Source organism: Mobula birostris, chromosome 13 (assembly GCF_030028105.1).
Source record: "Mobula birostris isolate sMobBir1 chromosome 13, sMobBir1.hap1, whole genome shotgun sequence".
NCBI classification, from domain to species: domain Eukaryota; kingdom Metazoa; phylum Chordata; class Chondrichthyes; order Myliobatiformes; family Myliobatidae; genus Mobula; species Mobula birostris.
In genome coordinates this window covers 29,429,561-29,456,961 of record NC_092382.1, presented here as the reverse complement: position 1 = coordinate 29,456,961, position 27,401 = coordinate 29,429,561, and the positions used below count along the sequence as shown (strand labels likewise).

General features: G+C 44.6%; 1 protein-coding gene across 1 annotated transcript; it reads left to right on the top strand.

Annotated features, from left to right (window-relative positions):
- The first annotated feature begins 16,943 nt into the window (after positions 1–16,943).
- Positions 16,944–25,205, top strand: LOC140208673 (NACHT, LRR and PYD domains-containing protein 3-like). Its single transcript, XM_072277532.1, has 2 exons — positions 16,944–19,096; positions 24,900–25,205. Exon 1 carries the CDS (start codon positions 18,081–18,083, stop codon positions 18,996–18,998), a length of 918 nt encoding a protein of 305 aa, XP_072133633.1. The 5' UTR covers positions 16,944–18,080; the 3' UTR covers positions 18,999–19,096; positions 24,900–25,205.
- The last annotated feature ends 2,196 nt before the right edge of the window (positions 25,206–27,401 follow it).

The following is a 27,401-nucleotide window of genomic DNA, read 5'->3' as shown; positions in this document are numbered from 1 at the left end:
GTGGGGAAGGAAAAAATTTATTGGAAACATTTGGAAAAGTTCTTTACTGAAATGGTCATGAGAGTATGGAATGCACAAGTGGTGAATATCAGCTCAGTTTCACCATTTAAAAGAAGTTTGGATGGGAGCCTGGATGGTGGGGGTATGGAGGGCAATGGTCCCGTTACTGGTAGTTTCATTAGACAGATTAAATGTTTCTTTCAGTGTTGACTAGATGGGCCAAATATCCTGTTTTCATACTGAACTTTTCAATGTTTCTATCACAGATAAGATGGCCAAACTTGTTTGGAAGGGAAAAGTTGGGAGTGACAACGGAGCAGCAATGGCTGGAGTTTCTGGGAGCAATTCGGGAGCTGAGTGATAGATACATCCCAAAGAAGTGGAAACATTGGAAAGACAGGAGGACACAACTGTGGATGAAATGAGAAGCCAAAGCCAAGATAAAAGCCAAGGAGAGGGCAAACAAAAGAGCAAAAAATATTGGGAAGCTTTTAGAAACCAACAGAAAACGACTAAAAAAAAGTTGAATGACCTCGGGGGTGGAATTATGATATTGTAGTCATTTAACAGTCTTGGTTGCACCCAACGGTCTGAGGCATTTAGAGGAACAAAATACCTGGGGCCTCAGTATCTCTTGAAAACCAAGGTTCCCTGCACCAGTTACCTTTCAACTTTTATTTTGCAGGCACGTACAATCTCTGCACCATCAAAATTTCACTTCTGAAGGCCTCCCACTTACCAAGTACTCCTTTGCCAGAAAACAGCCTGTCCCAAACCACACTTGCCAGATCCTTTCTGAAACCATTAAAATTGACCTCTCTCCAAGTTAGAATCTCAACCCATGGTCCAGACCACTATTTTTCCATATTTACTTTGAATTTCATAGCATTATGATCACTAATTTCTGTCACCAGCCCTGGATCATCAGCTCATTGCACACTTCTACGTCAGGAATTCTACGTACTGATTAAGGGCACATTTGACAAACTATACCCCATCTAGTCCTTTTACAGTATGGGAGTCCCAGTCAATATATGGAAAGTTAAAATCACTTACTGAATCAACCTTTGTTTCTTGGCATGGTCTGCAATCTCTCTACAAATTTGTTCCTCAATATCCCTCAGACTGTTGGGTGCAACCAAGTCCCAATAATGGCTACAATATCATAATTCCCTGTCCTGAGCTCATCTGGCTTTCCTACTATGCTTCGTGCATTGTGATATACACAGCTCAGCACATTCATCGCCCCATGCTCAACCATTTGATTGCTGGCTGTATCTGAGGTCTGAACAACATCTGACTGGTGTCAAGGAAACAAACTCTCCCTCATTGTCACAAAAACAAAGGAGCTGATTGTGGACGACAGGAGGAATGGAGACAGGCTAAGCCCTATTGACATCAATGGATCTGGGGTTGAGAGGGTGAACAGCTTTAAGTTCCTCGGCATAAACATCACCGAGGATCTCACATGGTCTGTACATACCGGCTGTGTTGTGAAAAACGCACAACAGTACCTCTTTCACCAGAAGCTTGGAATGGGGCCCCAAATCCAGAGAACTTTCTACTGGCACACACATTCCAATAACTTTCCCACTACTGATGTCAGGCTCACCCACGTATAATTTCCTATTTTATTTTTAGAGCCTTCCTTGAACACTGGAACAACATTGGCTGTTCTCCAATCCTCCAATATCTCACCTGTCACTCAGGATGATTTAAATATCTGTCCTTGTGCCCCGACAATTTCTGCAGTTGTCGGCCGCAGGGTCCTAGGGAACAACTTGTCAGGCCCTGGGGATTGATCCACGCTAATTTGCCTTCAGACAGTAAACACCTCCACCTCTGTAATCTGTACAGGGTCCATGAAGTTGATGCTGCTTTTCCTCACTTCTATAGACTCTGTGTCCATCTCCTGAGCAAAAAATCTCCCACATCTATTTTGTCTCCTCATATGGATTACCATTCTGATCTTGCAGAGTATTAATTTTTCCCTTGCAATCTTTTCACACTCAACATACCTGCAGAATCCATGAGCATCCTCCTTCACCTTGTCTGCTGAGGCAACCTGATGTCTTCTTTTATTTCTTTCATAAGTGTTCACTTGAATTTCCTGTATCTCATAAGTACCCCATTTGTTCCTATCTGCCTGTACCTGGTATGCACCTCCTTTTTATTGATCTGGGGGAGGAAAGCCAAAGGGGTGGTAGAGCTGCATGGTGGGAGGTGGGGGTGGGGGGGTGTTAAACTAAAGTTGCAGGGGGAATGGGAGCCTGAATAACAGAACAGATAGTGGAGGGGTTGTGGAGACAGATGTTGTTCAGTCCTCAGACAAATTCAGGAATGAAAAAGTTGAGCATGGTGCAGTAAATATGCTCAATCCTGTATATTTCAATACAAGGAGCAGCGTAGGAAAGGCAGATGTGTTCAGGGCATGGATCAACACCTGGAATTAAGATACTAGGATCTGGCAACTGTGGACTGGGACAGGCTGCTTTATGGAAAAAGTGTGCTTGGTAAATGGGAGGCCTTCAAAGCAAAGTTTTCAAAATACGAAGTGGGTATCTGCTTGTCAGAATAAAAGGTAAAGATAGAAACTGTAGGGAACCTTGGTTTTCAAGAGATATCGAGACCTTGGTGAAGCACAAAATGGAGTTGCATAACAGGGATAGGCAGGCAGGTTCTTATGGAGTATAAGAAATGCAGGAGAACACATAAGAAATAAATCAGGATGGCTAAAAGAAGGCACGAGGCTGCACTCGCAGAAAAGATGAAGGATAATCCTCAGGGTTTCTAGAGATAGATTAAGAGCAAAAGGATTGCAAGGCACAATGTTGTTCCTCTGGAAGACCGGAATGGCAATCCATATGTGGATGGGGGAGATCTTAAGTATTTTTATCATCTCTATTTACTCAGGAGATGGACAAAGATTGTATGGGAGTATGGAAAAGTGGCATTAAAATCATGGACCCTGTACAGATTTAATAAGAGAAGTTATTTTGCTGTTCAACATAGAACACAGGACACAGAAATCTACAGCATATTCCAGGCCATTCAGCCCACAATGTTGTGCCAAGCATGTAACTTACTCTAGAAACTGCCTAGAACTTCCCTAGAGCATAGACCACTATTTTTCTAAGCTCCATGTACCTATCTAAGAGGCTGTTAAAAGACCCTATTGTACCTGCCTCGACAACCGCCGCTGGCAGTGCATTCCACACACCCACCACTCTCTGTGTAAAAAAAAACTTACCACTGACATCCGCTTGGTATCTATTTCCAAGCACCTTAAAACTATGCGCCTCATGTTAGCCATTTCAGCCCTGGGAAAAACCTCTGGCTCAATGCCCCTCATCATCTTATACACCTAAACAAGGTTCCTAATATAAACAAAGAAAGTATACATTGCTTTGAGGATTTGTTAGTATACAAAATTATGAGGGTATAGATAGGGTAAATGCTAGCAGCTTTTTCCACTGAGGTTGGATGGGATGACAACCAGAAGTCATGGGTAAGTGGGGAAGGTGAAAATTTAACAGGAACATTTGGAAAAGTTCTTTACTGAAATGGTCGTGAGAGTGTGGAATGAGTTGTCAGCACAACTGGTGAATATGAGCTTGGTTTCACCATTTAAAAGAAGTTCGACAGGTACCTGAATGGTAGGGGTATGGAGGGCGATGGTCCCAGTGCAGATAGTTGCATTAGACAGGTTAAATCTTTTTGGCATTGACTAGAAGGGCCAAATACCCTGTTTCCATACTGAACTTCTCCATGTTTCTATGACAGAGAAGCTGGCCAAACTTGTTTGGAAGGGAAAAGGTAGGAGTGACAATGGAGCAGCAATGGCTGGAGTTTCTGGGAGCAATTCGGGAGCTGAGTGATCGATACATCCCAAAGAAGTGGAAACATTGGAAAGGCAGGAGGACACAACTGTGGCTGAAATGAGAAGCCAAGGCCAACATAAAAGCCAAAGAGAGGGCAAACAAAAGAGCAAACACTATTGGGAAGCTATTAGAAACCAACAGAAGATGACTAAAAAACAGTCCAATGAGCTCAGTGCGTGGAATTATAATATTGTAGTCATTAACGGGTCTTGGTAGCACCAAACAGTCTGAGGCATTTGGAGGAACAAAATATCCGCGGCCTCAATATCTCTGGAAAAGCAATGTTCCCTGCACCAGTTACCTTTCAACTTTTATTTTGACAGGCACATACAAGCTAGACACCCTCAAAATTTAACTTCTGAAGGTCTCCCACTTACCAAGTACTCCTTTGCCGGAAAACGTCTGTCCCAAACCACACTTGTCAGCTCATTTCTGATACGTTCAAAATTGACTTTTCTCCAATTTAGAATCGCAACCCGTGGTCCGGACCTATCTTTTCCCATATTTACTTTGAATCTCATAGCATTATGATCACTAATTTCTGTCACCAGCCCTGGATCATCAGCTCATTGCACACTCCTACGTCAGGAATTCGACCTACTGATCAGGGGCACATTGACAAACTCTACCCCATCTAGTCCTTTTACAGTATGGGAGTCCCTGTCAATATATGGAAAGTTAAAATCATTTACTGAATCAACCTTTGTTTCTTGGCATGGTCTGCAATCTCTCAACAAATTTATCCTCTAAATCCCTCAGACTGTTGGGTGCAACCAAGTCCCAATAATGGCTGCAATATCATAATGAGGGGTTGAAATTTGGTGAAAGAGGGAGAGAAATCGTGCATTCTAAAAGGTTTACTAAAATGTTGCCTGGGTTTCATCTCCTAAGTTACAGGGAAAGGTTGAAAAAGTTGTGTCTTTACTCTTTGGAGCGTAGAAGGTTGAGGGGGGCTTGATAGAGGTGTTTAAAATTATGAGGGGGATAGATAGAGTTGACGTGGATAGGCTTTTTCCATTGAGAGTGGGGGCGATTCAAACAAGAGGACATGAGTTGAGAGCTAAAGAGCAAAAGTTCAGGGGTAACACGAGGGGGAACTTCTTTACTCAGAGGGTGGTAGCTGTGTGGAACGAGCTTCCAGCAGAAGTGGTTGAGGCAGGTTCGATGTTGTCGTTTAAAGTTAAATTGGATAGATATATGGACAGGAAAGGAATGGCGGGTTATGGGCTGAGTGTAGGTCGGTGGGACTAGGTAAGAGTAAGAGTTCGGCACGGACTAGAAGAGCCGAGACGGCCTGTTTCCATGCTGTAATTGCTACATGGTTATATGGTTATAATTCCCTGTCCTGAGCTCATCTGGCTTTCCTACGATGCACATTCATCGCACCATGCTCAACCATTTGATTGCTGACTCTATCTGAGGTCTGAACAACATCTGACTGGTGTCAAGAAACCAAACTCTCCCTCATTGTCACAAAAACAAAGGAGCTGATTGTGGACGAGAGGAGGAATGGAGACAGGCTAACCCCTATTGACATCAGTGGATCTGGGGTTGAGAGGGTGAACAGCTTTAAGTACCTCAGCATAAACATCAGCGAGGATCTCACATGGTCTGTACATACTGGCTGTGTTGTGAAAAAAGCACAAAAACATCTCTTTCACCTCAGACGGCTGAAGAAGTTTGGGATGGAGCCCCAAATCCTAAGAACTTTCTACAAGGACATAATTGAGAGCATCCTGACTGGCTGCATCACTGCCTGGTATGGGAACTGTACTTCCCTTAATCGCAGAAACCTGCAGAGAGTGGTGCGGACAGCCCAGCACATCTGTAGATGTGAACTTCCCACTATTCAGGACATTTACAGAGACAGGTGTGTAAAAAGGGCCCAAAGGATATTGGGGACCCAATTCACCACAACCACAAACTGTTCCTGCTGCTACCATCCAGGAAATGGTAACACAGCAAAAGGACCAACAGGCTCCGGGACATCATCTTCCACCAGGCCATCAGACTGATTAATTCATGCTGATACAATTGCATTTCTATGTTATATTGACTGTCCTATGTACAAACTATTTATTATAAATGACTATAAATTACACATTGCACATTTAGACGGAGACATAATGTAAATATTTCTACTCCTCATGTATATGAAGGATGTATGTAATAAAGTCAATTCACCCTCCCCACTATCTGTTCTGTCATTCTGGCTCCCATTCCCCCTACAACTTATTTGAACCACATCACCCTCTCCCCACACTAGCACTAGCGAGCCTCACCACTGGGATATTAGTCCCCTCTCACCCCTTTGACTTTCCTCTGTCAGTGATCCCCCCGACAGTGTCTAAAGTGGGTCCACCTGTTGTTGTGCGGGACGGACACAAGATTACTCTGCGATGGCCATTTCACCTCATTCCCCTTCCCGACTCTCACCCAGTTTCCCGTGTCCCGCACCTGGGGTGTACCTCACCTCTCCTCATCTCACATGGGGGCAGAACAAAGGTGATTTTCTCAACAGCTGATGTCAAAGATTTTGTTCCCTCGGAGGGAAATGGAAATAAATCAGAAACCGGACATTTACTTTCGGATTTGTTCCGCTTTGACGGAGAGAGGAACGCCGGGACGGACGACTGATTCAGCGAGGTAACGCCCTCTCGGCTTCTCCGCCTCTGCTATTGGTTGTAACCAGTGATTGACATCGTTTCGCACCAATGGGAATAGCGTAGCGCCTGACTCCTCTGTTGACAGCGGTGGGGAGGGGCTAGTCACGTGATTAGTAGCCCAGCCGTTAAACCGAAAAAGCTCGAGCTCTCCAGCGCGTGGGTGACGTAAGACACGGCGCACGTGAGGGCAGATCCCGGTGTGGAGGACCCACGTGTGACGTCAAACGCGTGGGTGCACCTGTGTGACGTCACCTGTGGGGGAGCGCTCGTATTTGAAAACACCTGAATGGACGTTTCTGATGATTTCGGTGGGACAACAACATTAATCACGGGTTTCATCACTGAATCCAGTGTTGTGAGATGTAAAGTCCCCTGTTATGTGTCCGGCTGTGCCGTGTTGTTGGTGGAGTGGGCAGCCTGGTGTTTGTCTCGATTCGGGTCACAACACCAGAATTGCCAGCGGGGTCCACACACAGTGTATTAGTCAACTGAAAACCTCTCGTCCCTGCAGTCTCTGTCTCCTGGTAAACTCAACACCCTGACAATGTGGACCATAGACACCCCTTCCTCTCAGAGTCAGGGGATCACTCAGACAGCTGATCACTGAGAGGAATTATATTTATTGGTCATTAAAGTTCACCCAGATTCGTGTGGACGGATTTGATGTGGAGTTCGGGGTGTCACAGTGAAAGGGCCGGACGGCCGAACTCTCTCCGTTGTCCAAACATCCTTCCAGGTGAGGCGACACTGCACCTGTGAATCTTCCGGGGTCGCCCGTTGTGTCCGCTGCTCCCGATGCGGCCGCCTCGACACTGGTGACACCAGACCCTCCGCAGTTGTGCGGGGTAGGGTTGTGTTTTTTGGGGGGGGGATCGATGTTATTGTTCCCTTTTGTGCGGGAGGGGTGGGTTTTGGGGGTTGATGATCGGGATGCCGTTCTTTTTGATGCGGGGGGTGGGGTGGGAGTTTGTTTTTTCTCTCTGAACGACTTTCATGTTCTTTCTTTGTTTCGTGGCTCTCTGGAGAAGAAAAGAAACTCAAGAGTTGTTTACGGATACCTGCTTGATAATAAATTAACCTTTGAACTATCCGCTCCTAGCAGGACTTCCCGGTGTCCAAACATTTTCATTCCCATTCCGATTCCCATTCCCGTTCCGACGTGTTAACCCATCGCCTCCTCTTGTGCTAAGATGAAGCCACCTCAGGGTCGAGGATCAGGACCTTATATTCCTTCTGGGTACCCCTCGCCCCCCAACCCGATGGCATGAATATCGATTTCTCCTTCCGGTGAACAAATCTCTCCCTCACCCCTCCCTCCCACTCCCTCTCTTCCTCTCTGACTTTCCACGTCCTCTCACCTGCTGATCACTTCTCTCTGGGTCCACTGCTCCATCCCTTTCTCCTATTCTCCACTCTCCTCTCCTATTAGATTCTATTTTCTTCAGCTTTTCAGCTTTCCCACCTACCTGGCTTCACCTATCACCTTCCAGCGAGACATTTCCTCATCCGGACCGATTTTATTCAGGTATTTCCGTCATTTCATCTCAGTCCTGAAGGAGGGTTCAACTGGAAACGTCGACTGTTGACTCTTTTCGATAAATGCTGCCCGGTCTGCTCAGTTCCGCCAGCATTTTGTTTGTGTTGCTTTGGATTTCCAGCACCTGCAGACTTTAAACACAAGGAATTCTGCAGATGCTGGAAATTCAAGCAACACACACCAAAGTTGCTGGTGAACGCAGCAGGCCAGGCAGCATCTCTAGGAAGAGGTGCAGTCGACGTCCTGATGAACGGTCTCGGCCTGGAACGTCGACTGTACCTCTTCCTAGAGATGCTGCCTGGCCTGCTGCGTTCACCAGCAACTTTGATCTGCAGACTTTGTCGTGTTTGTGATTTACCTCCCTGTTGTCGCTCCGGCCTTCCGGCCACTGGTGGCGCTGCATGGACCTCCGGCCACTGGTGGCGTTGCACGGACCTCCGGACACTGGCGGCGCTGCACGGACCTCCGGCCACTGGTGGCGCTGCCGCGAACATGCTGCTAAACGCATGCGCGCTGCCGAATGCAGCTGCCGTTGGTGGGTCTCCGATTCGGGGCGGCGGTGAGTGGAAACATCCCCGAGTTTGTGTGAATCTGGGCCGCTTAAATTCGGAAAGTCCCGGGCCCGAGCTCTGTCTGACGGCTGGAGCAGGGGTGCAGTGCCAGTTTTTTAGGTGCTGGAGCTGGACGAGGGGTGATTGATAAGTTCGTGGCCTAAGTTAGAAAGCCTGAAGTTTACAGCTGTCGTTAGATGTACGTGTAGTTCCGCTCTGTGAGTGATCATGCAGAAAGTTTGAAGCTAATAACTGTTGTGGTATTTCTGTTTCAGATAATTGAAAATTGACTGGTTTTCAAAATTGACTCCTTCCACCTCAGGCTAAGAAACTCGATGTCACACCTAGTTAGTCTACCAGCTCATTTCATGCACTGGGTAACTTCCTTCCCCCATTCATGTAATGAGCAGGTATACAAATTGGGTGTGGCATATATAAATGAATAGGGCTTCATATAATGTCAAGCACTAAACCAAGATGAAAGAAATATATGAAATCCAGAGCTCAATAGACAATAGGTGCAGGAGTAGGCCATTCGGCCCTTTGAGCCAGCACCGCCATTCACTGTGATCATGGCTGATCATCCACAATCAGTATCCAGTTCCTGCCTTAACCCCATAACCTTTGATTCTGCTATCTTTAACTGCTCTGTCCATTGCTTTCTTGAAAGCATCCAGAGACTTGGCCTCCACTGCCTTCTGGGGCAGAGCATTCCACATATCCACCACTCTCTGGGTGAAAAAGTTTTTCCTCAACTCCGTTCTAAATGGCCTGCTCCTTATTCTTAAACTGTGGCCTCTGGTTCTGGACTCACCCATCAGCAGGAACATGTTTCCTGCCTCCAGCATGTCCAATCCCTTAATAATTATAGATGTTTCAATTAGATCCCCTCTCAGGCTTCTAAATTCCAGAGTATACAAGCCCAGTCGCTCCAATCTTTCAACATATGACAGTCCCGCCATCCCGGGAATTAACCTTGTGAACCTACGCTGCACTCCCTCAATAGCAAGAATGTCCTTCCTCAAATTTAGAGACCAAAACTGCACACAGTACTGCAGGTGTGGTCTCACCAGGGCCCTGTACAACTGCAGAAGGACCTCTTTGCTCTTATACTCAATTCCCCTTGTTATGAAGGCCAGCATGCCATTAGCTTTCTTCACTGCCTGCTGTACTTGCATGCTTGCTTTCAGTGACTGATGTACACAGAAATATAGTGACAGTTAAGACATTAACAAGATTATAGCCTATCAAACATCTGAACAGGGATACAGGCCTGACTTCGAAGGACCATTACTTTCAGAACTGCATTTGGAGCCGGTTAGAAAATTTGAACGAGATGCAGGCGAAACACAGCTTTTGTTAGTTTTACTGTTATCAATGACTTGTATGTTATCCTTGTTACACTCCTCAGCTTGTTTACGGAAGAAAGAAGTTAACATTGTTTGCTTAGAAGCCACAGGGTTGTTGGTGAGAAAAATTTACTTTTGTATTAGTGAGTAATCCACGGACCACCACAGATGTAGCCTTACTAATACGACTGAGTCAGAGCAGACAGCAGGGCCCACAGCGCTTAGCAGTGTTCCTAAGCAGGTATAAAAATAACAGAAATAAAGCAAGTAAGTTTTTTACACTTTTAGATATCTACATTGGAACCAAGTAATCAAGTATGAAAAAAAAACGTCTAGTGAAGTTTTGCTAAAGCCAAGAATATTGCTGAATATTAGTATCAAAAGTGGAAGGTTGGCAACTCTGCCTCGTACCGTTTCTCTCACAGAAATGTTTGGACAGGAAGTGTATCTGTGAGTGTCGATACTCACAATATCCTCACACGTCGAGTACTACATGGTTAGACCTATACAGATTCTGTTTAGTCTTTAAATGTATAAAAAGTTAAAGAAGCTTGAATCTTTACATAAATTGTTCTCGTATCTATACGAATAAAAAATATCGTATTTGGAAGTGATAAATGTTAATAGGGGAGGAGGGCAACCATTTGGGAGGTTTGGAAATGCGTTTCGTCTCGTTCATTGCCTCCCTAAGTTACTCTTTTTCCTATCAACACAAAGAGACAAACAGCCTCTTTCCAATCAACTACAGTTGGTGGAGCTCGGCCAAGGGGTTGATGCGCTATTAATGACAGTTGAAATGATGTAAAACTAGCTTATAGCCTAGAAATTTTTTTCCCCATTTGCCTTGTGAAAAAAACTAAATTCACTTTATCCAGGTGTAGAAGAAGATTTTGGATGATTACCTTGATTACCTTGGGTTTCGATGTTCATTCCTTGCTTAATACAGCTGCTACCTGGAATCCAATGGTACCCGTTGGAAAGAGCAGAAAAACACTCACACTTGTGTCCAGTCGTCCCTCGGCTGGAGAGAGACGGAGGATCTGTGAAATGGAGGGAGGCTACAGCAGGGCATGCTGGGAAAACAACGGGTCGAGCGAGGACAAATTTCACAAATACCTAAATAAAAAACAGTCACAGCTCCAGGATTTCACCAAAAACGATCAAATATCCTATCCTAATGTTATTAGTGGTATTTTCCCCACCAGTTACCACTCCCTATCCCAAACCCCCGCCTCTGTAAAATTCCCCCTATTTAATATGCGGCCGCTGTTAAATTCCCCGCTTGTTCATTTTGACGTTTTTTTACCGAGGTGCCGGAGTGGTGCCCCGGTGAGCTCCGGCAGCACTGCACTCCTGTTTAGATCCAAGTAAAATGGACCCGGGGATCAAGCTGCCCGGGTTTGTGAGGTGTTGAGCCAGTATTTCTGGTCTGGGATCAAATGTTTGTTTCTGGAGTTCCTCTGGAAGCAATGCTGTTAACCTGAGGAGAGAATGAGTTTGTATTCCATCCCTCACAAGGACAGGCTGTGATTAAATGGGCTGTTCTGTGTTTGCACCAGCAGAAATAGACCTGGGGGGGTTTCAGTGTTCAAACTGTGTTTGGAAATTCCTCCACGCTGTCACTTGTCTGTCAGACAGTGGAAATCAAACAGAAACTCAACTTGCTGGAGATCTGCACTAAATTCTGAACCCATTCTGACAGAAGATTGTGAACCTGAATGGTTAAATTTGTTTCTCTCCCCACAGCAGTTCCTTTCCTGTTGAGCGACTCTGGTGATTCCAGTTTCTTTCTATTAAATTCACTCTGGGATGGTTTACATTTCCTGATTGTCTGTTGTACTTGGGAATGTGTTCAGTGCAGTTGTTGCTGACAAGGTTCACATGAATAATCTCAGGAATGATCGGTTTTATGTGTGAGGAGCATTTGATGGTTATGGGGCTGTGCTCAGTGGAGTTCAGACGGGGTGGTGAAAGGGGAGGTGGTTAAGTAAACCTACTGAATGCTGAGAAGCCTGGATACAGTGGACATGGAGAGGATGTTTCCATTAGACGGAGAGTCTGTGATCTGACAGCACAGTCTCAGAATAAAGACGCTTCCCTTTAAAACTGAGATGAGAAAAATTTCTTCAGCCAAAAGATGGCTGATCTGTGGAATTTGTTGCCACAGAGGGTGGTTGGAGGCTGCCATTTGGGTATATTTAGGGCAGAGATTAATATATTCATCATTACTAAGTAGCTTCAGGGTTACAGGAGGAAGGCGGGAATATGGTGTTGGAATAAATCTCAGCCATGGTTGAGTGCTGGAGCAGACTCGATGGATGGAATCACCTAATTCTGTTCCTGCATCTTATATCTTAGCGATGACTGAACGATGACTCCTTCCTATCCCTCATCAGGTTTTGTGACGTGTCAGGGGCAGTTACAGATTTGTTCACTGAGATCATTAGATTTGTCTTCAATGTTTAGATTTCAGTGAGCAGAAATATTTTGTTCTCCTTTGTGTTGTTAACGTGCTTCATCATCTTTCATGTTAAAGTTAGACCTGCGGTGAGAGATTTATTGGAAGAAAAGCCCACAACTGGAAGAGAACCACGACTGAAGATGAGGGAACAGCAGCAAGTGACCCAGCCCGAGGACTGAGAGCACCAACTGGAGAGAACCCTTCTGACTCAGGGTTTCCATTGATTCAGTCCGGAGCAAGTTTGGTGAGTCTCATTTACTCAAACACTGGTCCTTTAGACATTACATATCTGTACAGAGTAAGGTAGGGAATAGTTATGGTGAGACTGAATGTGCCCAGAAATACCAGTTATGCCTCTGTCAGACCCAGTTACAATCACTTCTGGTCTGGTAATGTACTGTCAGTATCCCAGCTCTTTAATCTCACTCACATTCCCTCAGTGTTTGCTCATTTGAAGAACTTGCATCTTATGAAGTAGCTTTTGGTCTGTTCTGAGTGTGGAGAGGGAAGGAGGGGTGTTTATATTACTATCTTGCAAAAAGAAGTAATTGTTTGACATTACTTGCTGCAAACTCACTCCCCATACCCTGTACATTCTCAACCAGATTATTGACATAGATGACAAGTAGCAATGGGTGTAACCCTGGGGAACTCCACGAGGCGCGGGCCTGGACTCCAATAACCAGCCTCCCATCATCACCATCTGCTTCCTGCCATCTAGCTGTTCCCAGACTCTGGACTCTGTGACAAACACAATGTTAGCAGCAAGATTAGACAGAGATTAATATAAAGAGAGATTTGTTGCTTCCTGGTGCGTGGAATGCACTGCCTGAGTCAGTGGTGGAGGCAGATACACTAGTGAAGTTTAAGAGACTACTAGCCAGGTATATGGAGGAATCTAAGGTGGGGGCTTATATGGGAGGCAGGGTTTGAGGGTCGGCACAACATTGTGGGCCGAAGGGCCTGTACTGTGCTGTACTATTCTATATTCTATATCAAGACAGAAACACCTCCTCCTCCGTCATCTGTATAGGGTCCATGATCGCATTGCTGTTTCGCCTCACTGTAAAGACGCTGTATGTCTCCTGAGTAAACATAAATGCAAAAAATCCATTTTAAATCTCCCCCACCTACGTCAGCTTCATGCATTAATGCCCTCTCTGCACTTCAAGAAGACCAATTTTGCCTTTTGGTATACTTTTGTTTTGAATATATTTGATGAAGGAGTTGGTGCTCTCCTTTTCATTATCTGCTGGAGCAAACTCGTGCCGTACTTCAGCCCTCTTGATTCCCTCCTTTAGTAACTCTTGAATTATTTATACTTATCAGTACCTCATTTGTTCTTTCCTGCCTATACTTGCTATGCACTCCCTCACCAGGGTCTCAATATCTGTCAAAACCCAAGGTTCCCTAAACATGTTAGCCCTGCCTTTTATTCTGTCAGCAACATTCAAACTCTGTACTGGTCGTCATTTATGCATTCCATCTCTGTACTCTTAAAATAGCAGTTTTGAAGGCCTCACACTTACCAAGCACAGATTTGCTCGAAAACAACCTGTTCCAATCCACGTTCACCAGATCCTTTCTGATACCATTAAAATTGGCCTTTTCTCCAATTTAGAACCAGACCTACCCATTTCCATAATGATCCTTAAACTAATGGTATTATGATCACTAGATCCAAAGTATTTACCTGCACAGACCTCTGTTACCTGCCCCGTCGTGTACCCTAATAGTATTTCAGTCTATAGTTATGACCTCAATATATTGATCAAGGGAACTTCCTTGAACACATTTTACCAACGATATCCCAAACAGCCCTTTAAAGTATGGGTGTCCCGGTCAATAAGTGGAAAGTTACAACTATCTAGCATCATAACCTTCTAAGTTGCCTGTGATTTCTCAAACAATTTGATCCCCCAAATCCTATTGACTATTGGGCACTCTGTAATATAATCCCATCCCTTCCTTATTGTTCAGTTTCACCCATAAGGCCTCAGTGGTTGAGCTTTCCAGTTTGTCCTGTATGAGCAATGCAGGGACATTTTCCCTAACTAGTGATGTCACTTGTCCTTCTTTAATCCCTGCCACTCAATCAAATTGTGTCTAACGCAACAGAACCCTGGAAGACTGACCTGCCAGTCCTGCACCTCCTCCAATCAAATCACATTAATGCTTGCAATACTGTAATTCAATACGCTGATCCATGCTCTAAGCTCATCAGCCTTTCCTACAATACTCCTTGCAATGAAATAATACACATTTGGGAACATTTGTTTCACCATGTTCTTTCTTTAGACTCCTGACTTTTTATGTTGGATTAACAGCATCTTTCCCACACAACCACTCCACTATCCACTCTGGTTCTTCATCCCCTTGCAGCTCAAGTTTGACACCTCACCCCATCCCGATGCAGTGTTAACAACCCTTCCCGCAAGGGTATCAGTCCCCCTCCAGTTCGGATGCAAAACGATCATGTCTGTCCAGGTCCCATCTTCCTTGGAATCATCCAAACATCTGCAGCACTCCACAATGCACCATCTCATCAGCCACACGTTAGACTGTATTATATCCTATTTCAGGCCTCACTAGCATGTGGTATGGGTGGCAATCCTGAAGACACAACCCTGGATGTTGTGCACTTTAACCTATCACCTACATCCATGAACTCACTTTGCAGCACCTCTTCACCCTTCCTGCCCTGTCATTGGTGCCGACGTGAACCTTGACCTCTGCTCACACTACCCTTAAACATGTTTCAGACTGGATGCGAGATTTCCCCGACCATGGCAACACACCATCCAGAAATCTTGTTCTCATTAATAGTGATGGCAGTCACTGCTGCTTCCCGTCACTCACGGGCCACAGTGAAGAGATATGCAAAGTATGCATTAGCTATACAGGACCCTGGTCAGACCCCACTTGAGCTCAGCTCTGGTCACTTCACTACAGGAAGGATGTGGAAACTATAGAAAGGGTGCAGAGGAGATTTACAAGGATTGGGGAGCATGCCTAATGAGAATAGGTTAAGTGAACTCAGCCTTTTCTCTTTGGAGCGGTGGAGGATGAGAGGTGACCTGATATGGGTGTATAAGATGATGAGAGGCATTGATCGTGTGGGTAGTCAGAGGCTTTTTCCCAGAGCTGACATGGCTAGCACGAGAGGGCACACAGATTTAAGGTGCTTGTAAGTACAGAGGAGATGTTTTTTTACGCAGAGTGGTGAGTGCATGGAACTGTAGTGGAGACGGATATGAAGGGGTGTTTTAAGAGACTTCTGGATACATGGAGCTTAGAAAACTAGAGGGCTATGGGTAACCTTAGGTAATTTCTAATGTAAGTACATGTTCAGCACAGCATTGTGGGCTGAAGGGCCTGTATTGTGCTATAGGTTTTCAATGTTTCTATGTTTCTAAAGTTCACCTGCTATTTCTTTGTCTTCCATTACTAGCTCACCAATATCATTTTCCAGTGGACCAATATCAACTCTCAACTCCATTTTTTCTTTTTATGTAACTGAACAAAAACATTTGTTATCCTGCTTGATATTATTGTCTAGTCTCACCTCATATTTCATCTTTTCCCTTCTTATAGCTTTTTTAGTTGCCTTTTGTTAGATTTTAAAAGGTTTCCAATCATCCAACTTCCCACTCACTTTTGCTTCCATATTGACACTCACTCACTCATGGACTAATCACAGGACACACAAAAGGCGAACAGTATAGATCACCAGCATTTCATCCGAAGTTGCACTGGTGATGTTGCCTAGCTGGGTAATGAAACATCTGCAAACGAACAAGCCAGCTCGGCGAGCCACTAAACAAGATCTGGGTTATTACACAACACCCAATCTAAGCGAGCCTTTCCCCAAGTAGGCTCAAGCACAATCGCAATAAATCCCCTCTCCTGCGACCCGACACCTTAAGTATGCTTGATTTTCCCATTCCCCTTGCATATTGAAGTTCGCCAGGACAAATGTGTCATTACCCTTATTACATGCCTTTTCCCTTTGCAACTCAAACCCACATCTTGGCGACTATTTGGAGGCCTGTATATGATTCCCATAATGTGCTTTGTTACCCCCTGTAATTTCTTATCTCCACCCACAAAGAGTCAACGTCCTCTGACTTATGTCCCCTTTTTCTGAAGGTGTAATTCCATCTCGAAAACATAGCCAATGTCTTCCTGCCTGTCCTTTCGAAACAAAGTATATCTTTTGATGTTAAACTCCCAAACAAGATCTTCTTTCAGCCACAACTCAGTAATGGCAACAACGTCGTACCAACCAAAATCGAATTTTGCCTCTGTGGTACAATTTAACACTTGGCTGTGTCCACATTTAAACCTGCTGGCTCATCTTCAGCTCTATCATACTGGTTTCCATCGCCCTGTCATATTAGTTTAAAACACTCCCAACAGCTCCAGTAAATTCGCCTGCAAGAATATCGGACCTTGCTGTAATCCCTGCCCCTTGCTGTATTCTTCGGCCACACACTTATCTGCCACCTCATTCTATTCCTATCCCCACTGTCGGGTGGCACAGGCAGTGATCCCGAGATTACTACCTTTGAGTTCCTGCTTCTCAGCTTCCTTCCTAACTCCCTGTGTTTTGTTTTCCAGACCTCTTCCCTGTTCTCTTCCTATATCATTGGTACCAATATTTATCACGACTCGTGACCTTTCCTTTTCAGGATATTATGGACGTGTCCAGTAACGTTTCGGACCCTGGCTCCTGAGAGGCAAAGTAGCATCGGTGTCTCCTTTTTGAGTCCACAGAATCGCTTACCTCTCCTGCTGACTATAGAGTCCCGTATTACTGCTGACATCTTCTTCAGATTTCTGCTGTTCTGCACAACATCCGGGAGTTGCCTGAGTTCATGTCCCAGCTCCTCGGAGCATAGGATACCGTAGAGGTGTGGTGGGGCTTATTGCCTGAGTTCACGTACTAGCTCCTCAGAGCAGAGGAGACTGTAGAGGTGTGGTGAGGGTGTATAGCCTGAGTTAATGTAACAGTTCCTCGGAGAAGAAGAGACTGTAGACTACTGCGGGGTGTGTTACATCGTGACTGGCTGAGCTTGGAAAAGGAAATGGAAATAATGTTCCTTTTCTGTGGCTCAGTACTGACAGTTTCAACCTAAAGAAGTGTCGAGAGTATCCGCTCCATTATGAGAAAGTAAAAGTCAGTAGAGCAAGTAAATTGCCCCCCGACCCCCACTGTTACCCTCTGCGGTGTTGCCCAGTTCAGCAGAAGCTGAGCAGTGAAAGCGGTGAAACCAGCCGCTCCACACAACACTCTCCTCTCCAGAATCACGTGTGCACTTGGTGCTCGCTGGAACACCGGGGAATCTGCAAACTACGAACAGAGGGGAGAGGGGAGGCTTTAACAGCGAACCTGAATCGGATCAGAAATGTTTCGGGGCCATCGTTCATCTTCAGACGCTCTTATCTCTGATCTCCCAATTTCACCCAAACAGTGTCATTAACAATTTCTTATTATTGGGGTAAATACGTGAGTGTTCAGTGTTCATCAGATCAGGCATTGACCACCTATTTCTGTCCATCCTAAGATGTTCAACAGAAACACAAGGAGACTCTGCGGGCACAAACTGAAACACTGAGAGTGAACACGATCCTGATGAGGGAGAAGGTGAAGGTTTTCCAGCTGGTTGATCGATACGCTGAGCTCACGGTCATTTCTACTGTTCGAGATCGGAGACTGGTGGAACATGAGCTGCTGGCAAGAGGCAGAGACCATGAGGAGTGGAGAGAGGAACATCTCCGCGGACAGCTGGAGAAAATCGGGATTGCTCATCTGTTTGAGAATAGTTACTCACATAGTTTTTGGGACAAAATGAAAAGATTCTTCACACAATCAACTTCGGGATGTTCAGCAGCAGTGGCCGGAGTCCCAGGGATCGGGAAAACAACATTGGTTCAAAAGATTGTTTATGACTGGGTCACGGGGAAAATATACCAACAATTCCAGTTTGCCTTCAGTTTCAAATTCTGGGATTTAAACTCCATTAATTGCAGAATAAACTTGAAAGAACTGATTCTGCATCAATATCCACATTTTGGGAATGCCCTGAGAGAGGTCTGGAAGAACCCAGAGGGATTGCTGTTTATATTCGATGGATTGGATGAATTCAAGCACAGAATCGATTTTGCTGACAGTCAGAGAGATACAGAACCCAAGCACCAGTGCCCAGATCCTGAATTCAAGTGCAAGGTGTCTGACATTGTGTACAGTTTAATCCAGGGCAAGCTGCTCCCAGGGTGTTCAGTGCTGGTGACCACACGTCCCACTGCGTTACATCTATTGGAAAAGGCGAAGATCAGTGTCTGGGCTGAAATCCTGGGATTTGTAGGTGAGGAACGGAACGAATATTTCATCAGGTATTTTGAAGATCAGACGGTAGCGGCAGCAACCCTTCCTACTGCTGCATCCTCGCTCTGGCATTGGGTCCCTTCTTCACACACAGAGTCAGGGACCCAGAGCGAATTCCCAAGACCATCACCCAACTATATTCCTACTATATTTACAACATTCTGAAAAACCATGGTCGTGAGATTGACAGTCCCCTGATGTGTTACTCAGGGTTGGTCAGATGGCCTTCAGAGGAGTGCTCGAGAAGAAGATTGTGTTTACAGGTGGAGATTTGATCAACTACAATCTGCAGCCTTCCCAGTTCCTGATGGAGCTTTTGGAGAGAGAGGATTCTGCCCGGAGCGCGGTGTACACATTTCCCACACCTCACCATCCAAGAGTTTGTAACTGCAGTAGCACAGTTCCTGAATCCACATCCCGGGGATATCCTGTAAAGGGATTTGGATAAAACTGTAGTGAATCAGATTGTGAAGAATTGTGACAAGTGACCAGGGGATCGGTCAGTAATTCCCCAAGGACAGGAGGGTTCTGTGGTTCCTTGTGAAGGGATGTTGGAGACTTCATCAGATCAGTGAACAACGGCCATTGGTTTAATGGTAGTAAATCACAGGAATGGCCGTGTTTCTCACTGACTGTGACACGTCCATTGACAATGTTCCTTCTCAGTTGTACAAGGCCTTGGTGAGACCGCACCTGGAGTATTGTGTGCAGTTTTGGTCCCCTAATCTGAGGAAAGACATCCTTGCCATAGAGGGAGTACAAAGAAGGTTCACCAGATTGATTCCTGGGATGGCAGGACTTTCATATGAAGAAAGAATGGATGAACTGGGCTTGTACTCATTGGAATTTAGAAGATTGAGGGGGGATCTGATTGAAACGTATAAGATCCTAAAGGGATTGGACAGGCTAGATGCAGGAAGATTGTTCCCGATGTTGGGGAAGTCCAGAACGAGGGGTCACAGTTTGAGGATAGAGGGGAAGCCTTTTAGGACTGAGATTAGGAAAAACTTCTTCACACAGAGAGTGGTGAATCTGTGGAATTCTCTGCCACAGGAAACAGTTGAGGCCAGTTCATTGGCTATATTTAAGAGGGAGTTAGATATGGCCCTTGTGGCTACGGGGGTCAGGGGGTATGGAGGGAAGGCTGGGGCGGGGTTCTGAGTTGGATGATCAGCCATGATCATAATAAATGGCAGTGCAGGCTCGAAGGGCCGAATGGCCTACTCCTGCACCTATTTTCTATGTTTCTATGGTTCACTGTTACCAACACTGACTGCAGCAGGTGGGTCAGAGATTCACACCCCCTTCCCAGTGAGAAGGAGATAAATACCATTGTGAGATTGTCCTCCCCTGCCCTTCCCCGTGTGTGACTTTTCTCACTACCAGATACCGTGAGCGCATCTCTTCTGGGCCTCTTTTCAGTCTCACCCCTCCTGTACAATCTTTTTCTGTAACCCCTCATCTTGTATGATTATCGTTTCCCCCCTGAGTCCTCCTGTGAGACAACTCATCCCTATCCCCCTTCCTCCTGTGGGATCTTTTCCCCAATCCCTTCCTCCTGTTGGATGTCTTCCCCATCCCCCTTCCTCCTGTGGGATCTCGCTTCCCCATCCCCCTTCATCCTGTGGGATCTCTCTTCCCCATCCCCCTTCATCCTGTGGGACCTCTCTTCCCCATCCCCCTTCCTCCTGTGGGATCTCTCTTCCCCATCCCCCTTCATCCTGTGGGATCTCTCTTCTCCTCCCCCTTCCTCATGTGGGATCTCTCTTCCCCATCCCCCTTCATCCTGTGGGATCTCTCTTCTCCTCCCCCTTCCTCATATGGGATCTCTCTTCCCCATCCCCCTTCATCTTGTGGGATCTCTCTTCCCCATCCCCCTTCATCCTGTGGGATCTCTCTTCCCCATCCCCCTTCATCCTGTGGGATCTCTCTTCCCCATCCCCCTTCATCCTCTGGGATCTCTCTTCCCCATCCGCCTTCCTCCTGCTGGATCTCTCTTCCCCATCCCCCTTCATCCTGTGGGATCTCTCTTCCCCATCCCCCTTCATCCTCTGGGATCTCTCTTCCCCATCCGCCTTCCTCCTGCTGGATCTCTCTTCCCCATCTACCTTCCTCCCGCGGGATCTCTCTTCCCCATCCCCCTTCCTCCTGCTGGATCTCTCTTCCCCATCCCCCTTCCTCCTGTGGGATCTCTCATCCTCATCCCCCTTCTTCCTGTGGGATCTCTCTTTCCTATCCCCCTTCATCCTCTGGGATCTCTCTTCCCCATCCCCCTTCATCCTCTGGGATCTCTCTTCCCCATCCGCCTTCCTCCTGCTGGATCTCTCTTCCCCATCCCCCTTCATCCTGTGGGATCTCTCTTCCCCATCCGCCTTCCTCCTGCTGGATCTCTCTTCCCCATCCGCCTTCCTCCTGCTGGATCTCTCTTCCCCATCTACCTTCCTCCCGCGGGATCTCTCTTCCCCATCCCCCTTCCTCCTGCTGGATCTCTCTTCCCCATCCCCCTTCCTCCTGTGGGATCTCTCATCCTCATCCCCCTTCTTCCTGTGGGATCTCTCTTCCCTATCCCCCTTCATCCTGTGGGATCTCTCTTCCCCATCCCCCTTCCTCCTGTGGGATCTCTCTTCCCCATCCGCCTTCCTCCTGCTGGATCTCTCTTCCCCATCTGCCTTCCTCCCGCAGGATCTCGCTTCCTCATCCGCCTACCTCCTGCAGGTTCTATCTTCCTATCCTTTTGCTTGGCTGGAGTCCCACCACTATCTCCCATCGACACTTTCCCATTCACAAATCTTCCTCACTGGGGGACTTACTTCCATCCTTCAATTCTTGCAGGTAGGTTTGCTAGAGAGGCTCCAGTGGATTTAAACGAGATACAAGTGGCGAGGGGAACCAAAGTGTAGGAACAGATGTAGGGGAGAAGGAAGAAAAAGGAGATAGTAAAGTTGTTTGCACCGTTTGTGATAAACAGAGAGATAGAGGTGGAAAATTTCTTAAATGCATTTATTTTAATGCTAGGAGCATTGTAAGAAAGGTGGATGAGCCTAGAGCATGGATTGATACCTGGAAGTATGATGTTGTAGCTATTAGTGAAACATGGTTGCAGGAGGGGTTTGTTTGGCAACTAAATATTCCTGGATTTCATTGCTTCAGGTGTGCTAGAATCAGAGGGACAAGAGGGGGAGGTGTTGCTTTGCTTGTCAGAGAAAATATTACAGCAGTGCTCTGGCAGGATAGATTAAGAGGGCTCGTCTAGGGAAGCTATTTGGGTGGAACTGACAAATCGGAACAGTGTAGTAACACTTATAGGGGTGTATTCTAGACCACCAAATGGGGAGCAAGAATTGAAGGAGCTAATTTGTAAGGAGATAGCAGATATTTGTAGTAAGCACACGGTTGAGAGTGTGGGAGATTTTAATTTTCCACACGTAGACGGGGAAGCCCAGACTGTAAAAGGGCTAGATGGTTTGGAGTTAGTAAAATGTGTGCAGGATAGTTTTTTGCAGCAACACATAGAGGTACCAGCTAGAGAAGGAGCAGTGCTGGATTTCCTGTTAGGGAATGAGATAGGGCAGGTGACGAAGGTATGTGTTTGGGAGCAATTCGGGTCCAGTGATCACAATGCCATTAGTTTCAATATAATTATGGAGAAGGATAGGTCTGGACCGAGGGTTGAGATTTTTGATAGGAGAAAGGCTAACTTTAAGGAGATGCGAAAGGATTTAGAAGGAGTGGATTGGGACAATTTGTTTTATGGGAAGGATGTAATAGAGAAATGGAGGTCATTTTAAGGTGAAATTTTGAGGGTACAGAATCTTTATGTTCCTGTCAGGTTGAAAGGAAAGGTTAAAAGTTTGAGAGAACCATGGTTTTCAAGGGATATTGGAAACTTGGTTTGGAAAAAGAAAGATATCTACAATAAATATAGGCAGCATGGAGTAAATGAGGTGCTCGAGGAATATAAAGAAGGTAAAAAGAATCTTGAGAAAGAAATTAGAAAAGCTAGAAGAAGATACGAGGTTGTTTTGGCAAGTAAGGTGAAAATAAATCCAAAGTAAATGCAAAGGGTTTCTACCGTTATATTAATAGCAAAAGGACAGTAAGGGATAAAATTGGTCCCTTAGAGAATCAGAGTGGGCAGCTATGTATGGAGCCAAAAGAGATGGGGCAGATTTTGACCAATTTCTTTTCTTCAGTATTCACTAAGGAGAGGATATTGAATTGTGTATGGTAAGGGAAACAAAGAGGGTAGTTATGGAAACTATGATAATTAAAGAAGAGCAAGTACTGGAGCTTTTAAGGAATATAAAAGTGGATAAGTCTCCAGGTTCTGACAGGATATTCCCTAGGACCTTAAGGGAAGTTAGTGTGGAAATAGCAGGGGCTCTGACAGAAATATTTCAAATGTCATTAGAAACGGGGATGGTGCCGGAGAATTGGAGTATTGCTATATATGGTATATATAATTATCTGGATAGACAGGGTCTGATTAGGAACAGTCAACATGGATTTGTGCATGGAAAGTAATGTTTGACAAATCTTATTGAATTTTTTGAAGAGGTTGCTAGGAAAGTTGACAAAGGTAAAGCGGTGGATGTTGTCTATATGGGCTTCAGTAAGGCCTTTGACAAGGTTCCACACGGAAGGTTAGTTAGGAAGGTTCAATCGTTAGGTATTAATATTGAAGTAGTAAAATGGATTCAGCAGTGGCTGGATGGGAGACGCCAGAGAGTAGTGGTGGATAAATGTTTGTCAGATTGGAGGCCGGTGACTAGCGGTGTGTCTCAGGGATCTGTACTGGGTCCAGTGTTGTTTGGCATATACATTAATGATCTGGATGATGGGGTGGTAAATTGGATGAGTAAATATGCAGATGATACTAAGATCGGTGGAGTTGTGGATAATGAAGTAGGTTTTCAAAGCTTGCAGAGAGATTTAGGCCAGTTAGAAGAGTGGGCTGAAAGATGGCAGATGGAGTTTAATGCTGATAAATGTGAGGTACAACATTTTGGTAGGACTAATCAAAATAGGACATACATGGTAAATGGTTGGGCATTGAAGAATGCTGTAGAACAGAGGGATCTGGGAATAATGGTGCATAGTTCCCTGAAGGTGGAATCTCATGTGGATAGGGTGGTGAAGAAAGCTTTTGGTTTGCTGGCCTTTATTAATCAGAGCATTGAGTATAGGAGTTGGGATGTAATGTTGAAATTGTACAAGGCATTGGTAAGGCCAGATTTGGAGTATTGTGTACAGTTCTGGTCACTGAATTATAGGAAAGATGTCAATAAAATTGAGAGAGTACAGAGAAGATTTACTAGAATGTTACCGGGGTTTCATCACCTAAGTTACAGAGAAAGGTTGAACAAGTTGGGTCTTTATTCTTTGAAGCGTAGAAGGTTGAGGAGAGACTTGACAGAGGTGTTTAAAATTATGAGGGGGATAGATAGAGTTGACGTGGATAGGCTTTTTCCATTGAAATTGGGGGAGATTCAAACTAGAGGACATGAGTTGAGAGTTAAAGGGCAAAAGTTTAGGGGTAAAATGAGGGGGAACTTCTTTACTCAGAGAGTGGTAGCTGTGTGGAACGAGCTTCCAGCAGAAGTGGTTGAGGCAGGTTCGATGTTGTCATTTAAAGTAAAATTGGATAGATATATGGACAGGAAAGGAATGGAGCGTTACGGGCTGAGTGCGGGTCAGTGGGACTAGGTGAGAGTAAGCATTTGGCATGGACTAGAAGGGCCGAGATGGCCTGTTTCCGTGCTGTAATTGTTATATATCGTTATATGGTTAACCCTACCCCTCTGGAGTCTCTCACATCAGAAACATTTCTCTCATCGGGAAATGAGGCAGAATATGTGGAGTTCACAGGGTCACATCGACAGACTAAATTACCGACATTCGGTGAATACCCTGGAGCTGGGCAGTGAGGGACATTGATAATGATGGGAACTCCGATCAGTGATTTACCGAAGGGTTTAATGTTTCCTGAAATATTCGAGTGAGAGAAATTCCCTCAGACCCACAGTTTGAATCACTTTGTTGATCAACTTGTTTGTTTGTGTTCAGACTTGGGAGGAATAAACTGGGAGATTCAGGAGTGAAACTGGTGTCTGCGGCTCTGAGGAACCCGGAGTGTAAAATACAGAAACTCTGGTAAGTACAAGACTGTGGGAGATTGTGTTTACAGTCACTGAGTGTGTGACACTGAACAATAATGTGATCAGTAATTTCTTTATTAACCTTTTTATTGATTTAAAAGTATAAATACAGTAAAGAGGAGAATTAGTTCAAGTATATATATCAGTAACAATATAAACCAAGATTAAGATAGACATTGTCAAAGTCATAGATATTAAACTAGTATAATATATAATAAAAGAAAATGAAAACAACAATTCTCCTCTTAACCAGTTTATGAAGAGAAAGGAAAAAACATTGGGTTTTAAATGAAAAGGGAAAAAAAACACTACACTATAACAAAACAAAAAAAGGGGGACTGGGCATCTCATTTTGAGGATACGACCCAAAAAGAGAGAGAGAGAGAGAGAAAGACTTTCTGATCAAATCTAAAACTTCGATTAAAAAAAGATTGTAAGAGTAATAAATCAAATTAAATGAAAATATTGGATAAAAGGTCACCATATTTGCTCAAATTTAAAGGATGTATCAAATGTCCGACTTCTTATTTTCTCTAAACTTAAACAGGACATAATGGAGGAGAGCCAGTAAATGACTGTAGGTGGATTAGAATCCTTCCACTCCAATAAAGTGGCTCTCCCAGCCGGTAAGGTCGAAACGGCTATCATACATCGAGCGGAAACAAGAATATTTCGTAAGCAAATTAGGTTGTAGATCCAGATCCAAGACTTTTGATAGTGTTTTAAAAACATCTCTGCAAAAGTTATCTGGCTTTATACAAGACCAATACGTATGAGTTAAAGCATCCAGCTCAATATTACATCTGTCACAAGTAGGATTAATACTGGAGAAAATATGCGCTGGTTTATCCTTTGACACATGGGCCCGATGCGCTACCTTGAACCGTATCAAGGAACGACAGGCACAAATAGATGAGTTGTTAACCAAATGAAAAGTTTTACTCCATTGATTATCTGAAAATGACTCTTTATCATCAGATATCATTCGTGAACTCGATAACCGTTTATAGATTAAGCTAACAACCTTTTTTGAAATGGACTCTCCAGGAGGCGCTCATGGTGTGAGGTACATTTTGGCTTCGCTCCATTCCCTTTACTTCTTTTACCCGTAACCACCCTTATTTAATCTGTTTATACCTACACTAATAGGTTTATAACACAAATATATCTTTGAACTTTGATTTTAACTCGCTGGAAATGTGAACCAGAGGACAAGTAGTTAAAAATGGGAAAGACTCCAACAGCAACGGGAAAAAAAAATGGCGATCCTAAAGCATCTAAGCAAATACCAATAACTTTTGAAATAATGTCGAATCTTCTAGAGGAAAAACTTAATCAAAGATTTGCTGTGTTTGAAGAAGTTTTGAAGATGATTCAAGATGACATTAGATCGTTTAGATGTGAAATTGATCAACAGCAAACTAGAATTTCAGAACTGGATGCTGCCCGTTGGCAGAGGACAAAAGATTGAAGCCCTGGAAAAAAATCTGGCTTCAACATCCCATGTTGGAACGTCATAAATCCAAGATTATTGATCTCGAAGATCAATCCCGATGACAGAACTTGCGGATAATCGGGCTTCCCAAAGATATCGAGACGGCCGATCCTACCAAATACTTTTCTCAATTTTTAATGGATGTGTTTGGTTCAGAGGTTTTGGAGGCCCCTCCATTGCTCGATCGCGTGCACCATACATTGCGCCCCAAACCTTCCAGAGAATTTAAACTGAGACCCATTATTATTCTGTTCCATTATGCTCACATTAAGGATCGTGTGGTACGAGCTGCGTAGCGGAAAGATATGATCGAATTTCAAAGTTTCAAATTTTGCCTCGTTGAAGATTTCAGTCCTGAAGTTCTGAGGGAATGGATAGCTTTTAAACCACAGATGTCAGAATTTTATCAAAAAGGCCTTAACCAGCGTTGCTGTTTCCAGCACGTTTGAAAATAGTTCTTGCCGATAACTCTCGTCGTCTGTTTAAATCTCCGGATGAAGCTCAGTTTTCTTGACAATCAGCGTTCCTCTGCTCCGGACTAATTAACGGACTGTTGTTTATTCTCTTTGTTCTTACATGCTTGTTTTTGCAGTAGATCCAGATCCAAAACTTTTGATAGGGTTTTCAAAACATCTCTCCAAAAGCTTACAGCTTTGGATTTTTATAATCTGAGGGCTTTTGCCCTGGGTTTGTAGGGTAGGTATTTTTCATATTTTCGGATAAGTTTTCTTTCTTTACTGATTCTGTATTTTATTTATTCTTTTTTACTTTTTATTTTTCTTTCTTTGAAACTTTATAGGCCTATATCCTTGCTAAATGTGGATTCCAAGGTATTTTCAAAATTACTGGCAACTAGACTGGAGAAAGTATTGCCTCCAATTATTTCTGTTGACCAGACTGGATTTATTAAAAATC